Source organism: Pygoscelis adeliae, unplaced genomic scaffold, assembly GCF_000699105.1.
Source record: "Pygoscelis adeliae isolate BGI_AS28 unplaced genomic scaffold, ASM69910v1 Scaffold101, whole genome shotgun sequence".
Taxonomy (NCBI): Eukaryota; Metazoa; Chordata; class Aves; order Sphenisciformes; family Spheniscidae; genus Pygoscelis; species Pygoscelis adeliae.
The window spans coordinates 8,340,537-8,354,684 of NW_008824238.1; the positions used below are offsets into that span (position 1 = coordinate 8,340,537).

The window sequence follows — 14,148 nt, forward strand, 5'->3', positions numbered from 1 at the left end:
CAAAATGGAATACTGAAATATGTTAACTTCTTTAGGAATCTGGAAATTCTTCAGGACCTACCCCTGGTGCTAAGTTTTCCCACATTTTACAAAAGGATGCCTTCCTTGTATTCAGGTCACTGTGTAAACTCTCCATGAAGCCCCTGTCAGATGGACCGCCAGATCCAAAGTAAGTAGAATTAAGAGTTCTCATAATGAATCTTTTCTATTTGAAAATAAAAATAATTTATTTAAATATTTTTAAGAGTTCTGAGTCCTCAGTTACTGAGAAAATAATGGTATGGTAAAAAGATTCTAGAAACTTTGAAAAGGTACTTTTATGTTTTATCGCATCTTTTGTATGTTAAATGAAAGCAACTGCTGCTACCCATCTACCTGTTTAGAATTTTCTTAACAGTGCCTATGCTTCCTGTAAGTACATCATGTTCTTCCTAGTTGCTCTTTCTAACACTTTTCAGAAGGGTTTGTAAAGAAGGTCTTCAGGTATTTTTGGTCTCAGCTAATGTTGCTCTGCTTTTAAGTAACACCTAGGTTTGTAACGGTTGCTGTTTATGCCTCACAATTTCTTATGTCTCTTGCATATTGGCTATCCGGTACACGTACCCAACTCTACTTCATCTTAATATAAGCTCTCACTTTGAGCTGATACTGGTTATGATAAATTTATGATACAATGTTTCATTCTTTTGCTCAGGTTGGACACTTTTGACAGTCTCCTTAATCAAAACTCAAGTGTTTTGAGAAAAAAGTCTTTATTTGGCTGTTTTGGAAATCTTGTCCTCTGACTGAAGATATAATGTTTTCAATTTGGCTTAGAGAATTGTTCATTGTAAACCAAAAAAAATTATTCTCCTCTTTAGATGGGTGCTAGTATTAGTTGTGAGTGTTGACAAAGAACTTCGCTTTCCTGATCTTGGATAGAATTTTTTTGCACATTAGGAACAATTGATAATAATTTTCAAGAGGAACACTTTTTTGTTCCTAAGATATTAAAACTGTAGTATGACTTCTGATGATGATCAAAGGCCCAGTATTCTTCAAAATAAAATCAGCTTTACTGTTCCAAGGTCTAACTTTTAAAGCAAGTAACTCTAAGAGAGTTTAATTTAATTGCTGATATGTGTCGTGGATTTAATAAGCTTGAAAAAAAATGATGTAGTAGAAATGGTTTTGAAGGGTTAGTCTAGAACCATTTTCAAATTGTTGTCTAGTGATGCACTGTGGAAAGTCAGGACAAAGACTGAGGCATGAGGTTTTTCCTCACTATTTTTGAGAATTTGTCTTCCAGGAAATGCAATGAAAATCCCGTTGTCTTTAGTCAGTTCTCTGAGACTAAGACTGTCCATTTATTTTAAAGGCTTTAATGGATTAACTCCCTCTGGAAGAGCAGCAATAGCTGTTGAGGCACTTGTACCATCTCATTTGAATCCATGGAGTCCTTGATGTTTGTATTAGAACTGATTAAGCTCTTCACATAGAACAAATTGGAGGAAATGGCATTTAGGGCAACAAGAATTAGCTGCAAAGGCATTCAAAGACGTCCTGTGTTTGGAGAAGTGCCTAGAATTTATCGGTGGTTCGTGGTTCTGAGGCATTGATGGCTTTCTTCACTATTACAAACATGCTGTAATTGGAAGAGGAGGCGTAGCATGCATTTTAAAAAAGTCTTATCTGCCTCTTTAAAAAACATCTTTATAGTGAAATTAGCTATGAAGTCTTTAATGAAAATATTTTTAAATTTTAAGTAACTGGACATGGACCTTTAGCTTAAAATCACAGGGCTGGGAGTTGAGATCAAGGTTATGCTTTCTGGGAACCTGCTTAATGTCTTTATCTCCTTTTTCTCTGGAATAAAATAAGATGGGGGACAAATGTCTTGAAGGTTCACTTTTTAGCTTTTAGTCCTTAAACTTGTTTTAAATTAAGTGGGCTTTACACATCATACAGAATTGGTAAGGCCAGCAAGTTAGGATTTCAGTTATGAGCTGACACTTGCTGGAAGTAGGCAATATTTAATATTTTATTTATGATTGAAATTCTCTTCATATTTAAATTCTTACGTTTCATAGCCAAGTATGGTCTGGTCATGTGCTGTCTGCACACTTGATGTAAACACAACGTGATGTAAAAATCAAGCCTTTTGCATCAAAGGAGATTGTTATGTTAGGTTCCATGCAGCTGTGGAGTGTCCAGAGCCAGGCATTTTCCTGAAGAACTCCTGCAGAGAGCTGTTTTGGAGCATTTCCTTTGACCTGCAACCCATTAGGAGGAATGGGAGGAACATGTTCCTCACTCAATTTGACTGGCTATGTTTTGCTTCTCAAAAGCGTCTTCAGACAAAATGTCTAAGCTTGGGATTATCTTTTGAGTTTGAAATGTTTGCAGATTGATTCCCCTCCAGCCACTTTATTTGCCAGCGTGCAGAAATCATTGAGTTTATTTGCAACATGCTTGTTACTAATTTGCATTTTTGTTTTTAGCTAGACTGGAATTACTTTTTTTTTTTCTTCATTAAGCTTGTTTTTTTGCAGTATACAGCAAATATTCAACTATTGCGTGTGTCACGTGTTGACTTGAAGCGCTCCTTACCGTGTCTGGGCTGTACTGTATGAAAAATTTCCTGTCATTGTTCCTTATGTTTCATAACTGTCCTCTGTCAGTGGGTGGTTGTTTAATGAAAGCTGTGGACTCTCTTGTTGGGAAAGCCATTGTGTCTATACCTGCTCTTCAGAACAGTTATAGTTTTTTTTGAAATGATCAGAAAGGGGGAAGGAGCATCAGGAGTCTGAGGAGATAATGCTTTCATGCAGAATGCTATTTAAATTGCATTATATTTTCATAGATGCGGGATTTCCTTTACACTTTGTTGTGTGTGTGGTTTGTGGGTTTTTTGGCTGTTTCTGGTTTTATTTTCTTTTGTTTTTTAAAAGCATAAATAGTAGTGCTCTTCTGACATGAATTCTAGCTTACTTCAGTCTGTAAGAAGTGTGATGTTACCGTGGAGCACTTGACAACACTGCAGTTGCCTGACTTTGCTATTGCCATGCTTAAAATAGGCATGTTATGTTTCTTAGCTGCTCTTGGAGTGGGATGGGGCCAGTGACTGATAAACAATATAAAATACTATATTTGAGAACAGAGATTTCAGTGTTGGGAGGAAGTAGGTCAGGCAGTACAGTTGTTGTCTTTATGGTCCTTCAACTCTGCATGCTGGTGGAAGTAGAGGAGGAGGAGGAATTTCCACCTTTTCATAGTCAGGGTTCTGTAGATGGGGTGGATATTTTAGATGGAATCTTCCAAAAATCCATTAAAAGGGAAGAATGCTCCCTTTATCCTCTGGCTAAGGTGGACAGCATTGCCTACTGTTACTGCTGTTCTGCGGTGCTGTGCTGCAGAGGAGAGAGTGGCTCAACAGTAATGCAGAGAAACAGTAACTGGAAAGGTTATTCTTGCCCACCTTCTTGGCTGAAGAGTGACCACTTTAACAAAAAAGATCAACATCTTTTTATGACTCTTCCTACACCAGGTTGTGTCAAATTTGACTTTATTTCATGAACATTCCACATACAAAATCATTGTGGTGTGTATTGACTTTTCAAGAGAACGTTTATTTTTTACGACTTACACTGAGCTGATATGCTGCGTTGTTTTATTCTAGATCTCATGAACTGCGATCAAAGATTCTTTCATTGCAGTTGCTTCTGTCCATTCTGCAAAATGCAGGACCTGTCTTCAGGACAAATGAGATGTTTATTAATGCTATTAAGCAGTACCTTTGTGTTGCACTGTCAAAAAATGGAGTCTCATCAGTTCCAGAAGTTTTTGAACTTTCACTTTCCATATTTCTTACCCTCCTCTCAAACTTTAAGACTCATCTAAAGATGCAGATTGAGGTATGTTACATGAATTTCTAATTTAAGGGGTGGGGGGGTGTTAAGTGAACATTTGTTTATGTTTGTGTGTAGCTTGGTCTTGCTTAGATAAATTTGTTTTCCTTTCTGAATCTCAGCTTTTCTGTAAGACTTGCCAGATCTTCCCATGCATAGAAGCTCTTTTTCACCCAGTGACAATGGACTTGCTTGCAACAATGCCCTTGAAGCCCCCTTTGAGTAAAATACCAGCATTGCCTTTGGAATACTTAGAAATTGAATAAGATTTGCTCTGTAACATCAGAAGTAATATGACACTTACAGTAGTTGTTTGGTGAAGTGCAAGGTGATAGGAAAACTTTTGTTTAAAAAAATTTCCATCAAATTTTAACTAGAACATGAAATGAAGTATGTAATAAATAAATAGGCCATTTCATCACTTAATAATAGACATTAACATAAGAAATCTTACAGTGCAAAACATGCTTTGATTTACTCTGATTGAGGTGAATTTTTACAATCATAACATTATGCCCATACTCACTACTATTACTATACAAGTTAGTTTCCTTTATTTAAAAGCCGAGTTTTCTGTTGGCTGTGGCATGGTATTATCACAGAATGACGCTGAAACTCAGAAATGAGTAGGTTTGTGGGTAAGCTCGGTCGACCGATGTTCAATAATGCAATTAGGAAGTTTAGCTGTGCGCTGCATAGTACAAATTAAGAAAATGAGTACACTTATGAAAAGACTTTAATATATGGTTTTGCAAAGGAATTTTAGAATAATAAAAAATGACTTGAAATGCATTGTGGATTCTCTTTGCGGTCACTTGAACAGATTTCTTTCTCTAGGGAAATCCCAGCTATTTGATTATTGTAGCCACTTCCCTTTGTATATCAGGGCCTAACATCAATATATGTCCTGAATAAGATAATCTCATTTCCTCAGGTCTCAAAAGGTGTACGCATGATTTAACTCCTTGGGCCATAAGTAGAGTTATGTCCATATTCTTAGCAATAAGAGTTATCCGCATCCTGACAGACATTGCAGATTTTCTCACTGGATGGATACATTCGAAGTCATAGGGGAAAGCAAGACATATGTAGAGGCTTTGTTCTTGACTTCCAATTCTTATGCTGTAGGGTATGAGCAGCTTCTTGGAACGATTCTGTCCATTTGAACCACGTGGATACCCTCTTGTGTGTCCCATGTGTTAAAGATTTTCATTCCATGGTGAATAAAGTAGTAGTGTGCGCGGTGTGTTCCTACTGTTCATTTTGGTCATTTTATGTTTGGGGAGTTGATGTGAATACTGAAACCTACAGATTGCCCCCTAAGTGTGGAGGTTAAGTATGTGAAAAGATGCTGAGAAATGTTGATAATGTTGCTGTTATAAGGACCTTGAATTCAGGGATTTCTTCATCAATGGACGTCATTGTATAAATTGATATGTTGTGGCAGCTTTGGAGGAAGAACCTCATTTTGCCAGTACCGTGTCAGAAGGGTATTGTGTTCTGATCACTTACCAGGTTATTTTGATGCCTTTTTGGGGAAGAAACGATAGGATTTCCGGTATTTCCTTGAGCATAGCTTGGATAGAAATACAGGTTACCTTGAAAATATGATGCATTTTGAAGACTTTCAAGACAAACTGTGTGTGCTCAACAAGAGTGTAGTGCATGTGCAGCGTTCAGCACATCAGACAGACTGGGCCGAGCTGCTCTTCAGTCACACAGCCTGCTTCCCAGAAAGTGTTGGACTCGCTGTGTGTTTGCAGAGCTTACAAGTCAGCGTGTAGGTGGTAAATGCATTGCAATCCGGCTTCCCTGACAGAAATTTGACGAGCTTCCATCACTGCCATCCTTTCCCCAAATTCCAAACAGAAAACGAAGACATATCTGAGGAAAATTGGATATAGGATACCATACGCTATTGTAGCAGCTTCTAGAATATGCTAAATTAGGACCATCACCACATAGCAGGGCTGCATTTCCTCCTCACAAATATGAAAGCCAAAAGCTTGATGCTGCCAAAGTATTCATTACAAAGTATGGGGGACAGCAATTTCTAGAAACTTATTCTGAATTTTTCCTGGTTGTGAGCTAAGAATTCCTCTTCTTTCAGCTACTGATCCTAAAGGTTATTGAGAAGATGTGGGTAGACGAGTAGATAACTTCATATTCAGTTTGTGTCTTGGAGCTGTAAGGAGAGCCATATGCTCTGATTTATAATATGCAAAATCTATATATTTTGGGATTGAGGCTGCATTCTTCATCTGTGTAAGAAATTTTTGGTGTATTTTAAAATAATAGTTTCAGATTCTGTTGAAAGTAACCCTCCCTTGGTCCTTTGACTTAAATAGCTAACACTGCCCTCTGACAGTTAAAATAGTTTGAGTGGTACCTTAATTGTATTGTAACTGTATTTCTAAATGGGTCAATGAATATATTTGCAGCAAATCAAGTCCTGGATATCAGGGGATTTGGGGTGTCATTTAGCTATACTTACCATTACCACCCTTTCATAACTGTGAATAAGCTATCTTAAAGTTCTTATTTTCAGTTGACCAAACTAAATAATTATCTCTTTTCTGGTTTACTTTTCTGGTATGTTAGGAATAAAGTTTCAACTCTGTGACATGAACTGCAATAAGTAACATAGTGATAGATAGCATTTTTAAATATCTGAAATGTAAATAATCAGTATAATTTTGAGAAGCTCTTCATTCCAAGATATGGTTGTCCAAAGTTGTCACCAGAAGCAAGAAGTCAGCTCTGTATCAGAAGCAGAGAGATCTAAAGTGTCTTCATAGTATGCAGACCTTCCAGATAATTTCTCTTCTATCTTAGATTTGGGTTTAGTTTTTATACTTGAAACTTTTTTCTCTGCTCCATCAGTGACTTCTTTTTTTAAATTCTCTATCAGAAAAAAAAATATTTTCCTGATTCCAGAGGGTATATAACATTACCATTTTTCAGTAAAAAATCAGAAAACAGCAAATATGTAACTAAAGGTCATGCTCATAGCATGACCTTTACTAAAATTTTATGTCTTCCTTTGTTTGGATTACATAAAGTTGCGGCTAAAATCAGTCTAGTACTCTTGAGTATATTTAAATGCTTGAAAGCCTTTGATCTGTTATGTGTTGAACTCCTGTTTCCTAGGGATGCTTTCCTTACTAAGACTAGTAGCTGGGATTGTGCTGTGTGCCTCTCTTTCTCTAAAGAGGCCAATAAAATGGAAATGTTGTTAGCACATTTTGCTTGGGGAAATAGCTTACCATCAAAGTTGCTTAAAAATCAATGTTGCTGTTTTTCCCTGAACATGTGACTTAAAGTGAAATTAGCCTTATGCTTATCCTACCTGGCTAATAGCATAAAAATCTCTGTAAAAATTCTGCGGTATAAGGGAATATCTAATATTAAAAACAAGGGTAGTTATATATTTGGATATTTGCATGCCGCTATCGGAGAAGGAGAGGCTTGATGGCTTGAGACTATTGGCAGCATTCTAGAAAAAATACATGTTGGTGGATTTGGTAGCCACAACTGGCTATGAAGAGGTGAGCTCTCAGAAGTGCAGAATGGTGATGTAATGCTGTGTAGGATGGTGATGTAATGCCATATAGCAGTTCACATTTTGAGTTCGTGTGCTGTTACAGCAGTTGCTGCTTAGGGAAGAAGTGAGAAAAAGCCTGCCCTAGCTGCTAAGCATGCTCAGCTGAAATAGTCTGCCTATAATACTAAGGGATCTGGTGAGGAACTAATTGAGAGGGGATAAAATAGTCTCTGTTCCAAACAAAAGCATCTGTACTAAAGCGATTTCAGGAAAAACTAATATCTCTTAGGGAAGAGTAACTTTCCTGTTAATGGACCTGCTGCATTTTTTATGCTGTGCCTAACCAGTACCCATCTTCCAATAATCTAATACCGTAATTCGATTCTTTTGTGTCAAGATGTTTCCCTTCTAATGAAGGTCTGATGCTTTAAATTGGCGTAAGTGGCTGTTTGTTATGTTTGTGCCATAATATCATCATCTCGTAGAGAAAATCTGTTGTGGTGAGGTAATACCTCTCCTTTCAAAATCCCAAATGAACTCTACAGCAGCTTTAGACTTCTTGTTAGGCAAAATTGTCCTTCAGGACTTCACATCATTCCTGGTTCTTCTGTTTTTGAGTGATCAGAATATAAACCAAATTCTTCATCTGGACAAAACTCCAGAAGTACATAAGTAATAATTTGAATTCCTAATTTGAATGTATCAAGCGTAAGTTGTATTTCCTCCTTTCCTCCTTTTGTTTTTTCGTATCTTCTGTACCTCTAAAGTGCTGCTTTCAGAATTTTGTCAGAATATTGGCCATCAAAGTTAGCGGCTGTGTTTGTAATAGATTTTTTTTTCTCCCTCTTCCTGGAATATTTGTTAGGTTTTCTTCAAAGAAATTTTCCTGTATATCTTGGAAACTTCTACTAGCTCATTTGATCATAAATGGATGGTTATACAAACGCTGACAAGGATATGTGCAGGTATTAAGGACCGTTTGGTTCTAGTTTTTACATTTTTATGCTAAAGAACAAAACTGTACTTGCCTTTCATTGAATGATCTAGTTTTTGTTCCAAGTTTGACAATGTCAATTCGTTTATAGATGCCCAGAGCGTAGTGGACATCTACGTGAACTATGATTGTGATTTAAATGCAGCAAATATATTTGAAAGGCTGGTTAATGACCTATCAAAGATTGCTCAAGGAAGGGGTAGCCAAGAACTTGGCATGTCCAACGTTCAGGTAAAAATTCCACGAAACTTTATGAAGCTTCATGTTTCTTGGCATGATAGGTTACGACTAAACTCTCCATTCCACTAATGTATTGGTTTTGAAATCTTTTCTAGGAATTAAGTTTGAGAAAAAAAGGATTAGAATGCTTAGTATCAATCTTGAAGTGCATGGTGGAGTGGAGTAAGGATCAATATGTAAATCCCAATTCTCAGACAACACTTGGTAAGGCACGAGATGTGTTTCTGCTGGCTTAATAAAGAGGTGCTGCAGGAGTTTAGTGCTTTTTTCCAGTATTTTGATACTGTTAGTGTCCAGATTGGTAAAATCTCTTGCATTAAAAAAAGAGAAAATAAACTTTTTTTTTCTTTGGCAGAAATATTGGTAAGTTTGGATTGTTGTCATTTGAACAAGTTGTCAAGTTGTTTTTTCTTAATTGTATGAATTCCTAGAAAGCTACTATACTGAAAATGACTAAATTCTGTTATTTTCTGTATTTCTAATTTTAAAAGGATCACAAAACTTACTTTGAAGCTCCCCTAATTTTATCTAACTTCATATTGATTAAATTACTACTGAGGCAAGCTGGATGGAGAGTATTTTTTTTTTTATTTATTAATATATAGCTATAGAACTTGAAATGTTATAAGCAGTGAAGTAACTAAATCATTACTTGTTTTAATCTTGTTTCCATCTGACCTGAGATGAAAAGTACTAAGGTTATGCCAGAATTTTCAGATTAAGTGCTTAAAGTTGGTAGGTGAAGTAATAACCTTTTTAGAGGTGGTTAGCACACCTGTCTTTGTGAATTGAGAGCACCAACTCTTGGCATGTCTGATCATAAACACTTTTAGACAGTCTGTTTCAAAAATTTAGAATAGTGTGATTTGCTTCAGGTCAAAAGTAACATCGGACTTGAAAATAAAAGGAAAGATCTGTAATTTGGTTTCTAAGGTGTTGTATATTTTTTTTCCAAGTGCCTACAAATTATAGTTGTAATTTAAGGCTTAAATTTCAGATATGTGATGTACTGAAAGAATCCTCCTTGATACGTTGTAGTGATTTTTTTTTTGTTATTTTCCCAACCAAAACAAAAGCAGAATATTTATATTAAAATAAACAGATCATTGAAGATAACCCTAGTAAGTTTTAGAAGCCTTCAGAGAGGATTTGAAGAATAACCTGTGCCTTTAATTTCTTTTCACTGTATGTATTTTGTATGTATGTAACCCTTTCCAATTTATAGGCCAAGAAAAACCCACAGAACAGGACAACAATGAAACCAAACACCCTGAGACAATTAACAGATATGGAAGCTTAAATTCCTTGGATTCTACTGCTTCATCAGGAATTGGCAGTTACAGCACACAGATGTCTGGCACTGACAACCCAGAGCAGTTTGAGGTCCTAAAGCAACAAAAGGAAATAATAGAACAAGGAATTGACTTGTGAGTGCCCTTTTATCACCCATGGGAGGGTGGATTCTTTTGGAGCTATGAAGATTCCTGGGTTTTTCTTCCTTCTCCTCATAGATACTCATCTTGTGTTAGGAAAAAAACTCTGGATGTAACAGCACTTCCTCTGGTGAAAGAGTGCTAAATGGTGTCCCCTTTGGAGCCTGTCAACAGTGTTTTGTGTTAACCTAATTCCTCACAGCTAGAAGATGAGTACTCTGAATGTTTGTTCTTTTTTCTCCAGACCTGCTTGTCTAAAAATAAGATTTTTATATTTGGATAAAAAGAACATTGAACTCGTGATCAGTTGAATACGACCCATTTTAGTGTACACGTTACTGATGAAAGTGCCTGTATGCTTAAGCTGATGCTTCCTTCTGATTAATTAACTTATCATAATTAGAACTGGAGGATAGTATAATTTCTCAGTGCAGTCTGACATGAATCTTCTGTGTGTGATTTCAGCCTTGTCACCTTACCTCCTCAGTGAGGTCACTTTATGCAAAAATAAAAGTTTTCTGTAGTATAGTTCTGAGACCCTGAACAAACATGCCTTAGTCCTTTAGGGTTTCAGTTTCTTTCAGTTACCTGGTTTCTTGTCTTGTACATTTCCATTCTTAACAGGCAACTCATGGATTTCTTGATTGTTTCATACAGATTAAAACAAAAAGCAACAGAGCATAATTGTTCCTTTCCAAGCCAAGACTTTGCTATTTCTGTGGAATATTTTTTTTCTTCTTGAGTGCTAGAGTAAATGATAGTGTTTAGCTCACTCTGCTGGGAGCTGCTTGGATGCCATGCTGGCAGTTATGTAGCAAAGAGAAAGAGGAGGATGTTTTCCGGGGGGCATAAAATCATCCAGTGATGAAGGGAATAATCATAGAAGGGAGTAGCTCGTTCCTATCTAATGCACAGGATAAAGGAAAAATATTTAATACATAGATTTTTTTCAACACCTCATCCAAAATTATTGAATCTTTTTACTTAAGCTGTTACGGCTTTGTGCATGGGTAAAAGGGTTAACTCATTCCGTCTTGATCTTGATTGTACAGATTCAATAAGAAACCAAAGAGGGGGATTCAGTACCTGCAAGAACAAGGAATGCTTGGCACTACCCCTGAAGATATTGCTCAGTTCTTGCATCAAGAGGAAAGATTAGATTCAGTAAGAAAACTGTTTTCCTGATGGTTGTTTTTGCTTATGCTGATGTTTTTATACTAATTGCAAATCACATGATAGTGTTTTAAAGCATGTAACATTATTGTACAATGAAGAAAAGGAAACTTCTCTCGCTTCTAAAATCTGTAAGCTCAAGGAATTTGAATTGGAGTATGCATTAGAGCTATACCCTGTACTATATGCATCCTGCAGTTCAGCGAAGTGTAAAGGAAAAGACTGACCTACTTGAGCTGACTCAAAACTTGTACTTGGTTGGTAGTATAGCTAGAAGCAACTTACTAAAGTGTATGTACTTTAGTCCAATAAGGGACTGCCAGTAGTAACTGTCCTTCAGAGATGGCTGAAGAATAATGTGGTGCAATAACATGAAAAGCATTTTTTGCTGCCTCCCAAAGGGAATTTATTTAATCTAGATTAGTTCTTTGATTTTATTTACAGCTATCAGCTGTTGCTGGACTTGGAAGGGTCCTGCAATATTTGGCTGAGGAGGGTGAGAATATGTCATGTTGGTATTGTCATGAAAAACTTAGCTTTCTGAAATGGCAGTCTGCACTGCTGTGCTTAGTAGCCACCCCCATTGTTTTCTAAGGAAAGGCTTGCATATGCCCATGCTTGCAGCTGTGACTGAAGTCACAAATTTCAGTATTAGAACTTAGAATCAGCCATCAAAACAATTTTTTAACCTCAGTTTACATATACAGGCATCTTTGTCTGAATGCACAGTATTTTTCACTGTACTGTGTTGCATTGACAGTGATCAAGTTGAATGTATTTGAGTACCAGCTATTTATATTTGAGCAACACTTGCATCTATTTGAGATCTGTACTCTAGTGGGAATAAAGTTGAGTTTAGTAAGCTTTTCATTCCTGTAGTAAGTTTCCTAACTACAAAAATCATTACAGCAGAGAACAATCAATCATTGGTAATATTAACTTTGTCTTGTGCACATGTGGAATTCATCTAATAGAAAAAAATGGTACATGAGTAAAACCAGAGAAGGATGAAAATAGGCAGATACGAGCATGTAAGAGCATTATGGTGGAATATATGGCCAAAATACTTTGCTTTAGAGAGTATAGGAGAAGCAGGAATATGTCTTAGTTAACTGCATACAGGCCTCTCTTTTTGTGAGACATATGGGCAGTATGACTGTTGTTCTTATTTACTTTTCCTCTCCCCCAGTGTAAATGCACTAGTTTGTCTTTTCTATTCTTATTTTAGACTCAGGTTGGGGAGTTCCTGGGAGACAATGATAAATTTAACAAAGAAGTCATGTATGCATATGTAGACCAACACGACTTTTCAGGAAAGGATTTTGTTTCAGCTCTGCGCATGTTTCTAGAGGGATTTCGTCTTCCAGGGGAGGCTCAAAAAATTGATCGCCTAATGGAGAAATTTGCTGCTAGATACTTAGAATGTAACCAAGGGTAAGCCATATGTTGTCTTCAGAACTTTGGAAAGCTGAATAATATGAAAAAAATCCTAATATGTTAAATTTGCTGTTTTTTCTCCTTTCCCCCTTCAGGCAAACTCTTTTTGCTAGTGCAGATACTGCATATGTTTTAGCTTACTCAATTATCATGTTGACAACAGATCTTCACAGTCCACAGGTATGTTGCTAGAAAAATATTTGTGTAATCCATAGACATTCAGGCTTTGTGACAATGTAGTTGTAAAAGCTTGATGTTCAATTTAACACCAATATGTGTGTAAGAAATACGGTAGCTTAAGTTTGTGCATCTTTTAAGTAACGGTATTGTGTTCCGTGGGTGTTGAGATTTTTAAGTTTTTTGGTTAGACCTTTCTGTAAGGTATTATTTCCCTACTCTGTGTTGAATAGGAATTGTGTGGATTTGCTTTCATGTTACAGCACTCACAGTAGTGATCTAACTTACAGTCAAAGCTAGAACTTGTGTAATTACTTACCCATTGATTTTAACACAAATCTGCTCCTGATTTCAGTCTGTTTGAAAAAATAATGCAGCTTTATTTTGATAAATACAGCTCACTTCTGCAGTGCATGATATTCAAAGTTGCGGTGATTAGCCATCATAATTTATTTAAGCAAAATCTGGAAAGAGTATTGAACTCTTATGAGATTATGGGATTATGTTTAAAATAGATAGCTTGGTCTGTATGACAAGATAAAACACTTTTTTTTTGGTAATGTATGTTTAATTGATCTGCAGATCCTACTGAATGTTTGAGTGTTGTAATGTCCACATGGCCTTGCATTATTTTGTAGATTTGACAGTGTAGTCCTGCACATGTTGGATACTTAAAAATGTCTTCTGAATCAGCAGGTTTGTCCCTAATGGTAGCTTTTCATCTGTTTGGCGGCTTTATAGGCAGCATTGTAACTGCTATGAACTTGCCTCATTTGTTGATATTAATAGCTTCTTTCTGGGTTTCAGGTTAAGAATAAAATGACAAAAGAACAGTATATTAAAATGAATAGAGGTATCAATGACAGTAAAGATCTCCCTGAAGAATATTTGTCTGCTATCTATAATGAAATAGCTGGAAAAAAGATTTCAATGAAAGAAACAAAAGAATTGACAATACCCACAAAATCCAGTAAACAAAGTAAGTAGTTGCAAAGCTAGCTTTCTTCAAAGTGTTGGCTCTTCAGTTTCATGAAGCTATTTCCTTTTTAAAACGAGAGATGCATGAAGCAAGCACCACTTACTTAACTCAAAATGAGTCCTAACTTCTAATTTCATATCCTTTTCCTTTTCACATAAATGCACGATGCTACCTTCAAATCTGTGTTAAATGCAATTGCTTATTTTCGCTTCCCTTTGCATCTGAATTCCTGGTATTCAGTGCATTGACCGTGGAGAAAACAGGTTTTGCTGTTGAACAGCGAT

General features: G+C 36.4%; 1 protein-coding gene across 1 annotated transcript in view; it reads left to right on the forward strand.

Moving 5' to 3' along the window:
* ARFGEF1 (ADP-ribosylation factor guanine nucleotide-exchange factor 1 (brefeldin A-inhibited)) overlaps positions 1 to 14,148 on the forward strand; it is a 101,075-nt gene that overhangs the window by 54,182 nt on the left and 32,745 nt on the right. The window contains exons 10-19 of the mRNA XM_009335081.1: positions 36 to 169; positions 3,659 to 3,893; positions 8,297 to 8,396; positions 8,517 to 8,656; positions 8,761 to 8,869; positions 9,891 to 10,092; positions 11,151 to 11,262; positions 12,500 to 12,705; positions 12,804 to 12,888; positions 13,693 to 13,864. Of these exons, the coding sequence (XP_009333356.1) occupies positions 36 to 169; positions 3,659 to 3,893; positions 8,297 to 8,396; positions 8,517 to 8,656; positions 8,761 to 8,869; positions 9,891 to 10,092; positions 11,151 to 11,262; positions 12,500 to 12,705; positions 12,804 to 12,888; positions 13,693 to 13,864 (1,495 nt within the window). The remainder of the gene's footprint in view (positions 1 to 35; positions 170 to 3,658; positions 3,894 to 8,296; positions 8,397 to 8,516; positions 8,657 to 8,760; positions 8,870 to 9,890; positions 10,093 to 11,150; positions 11,263 to 12,499; positions 12,706 to 12,803; positions 12,889 to 13,692; positions 13,865 to 14,148) is intronic.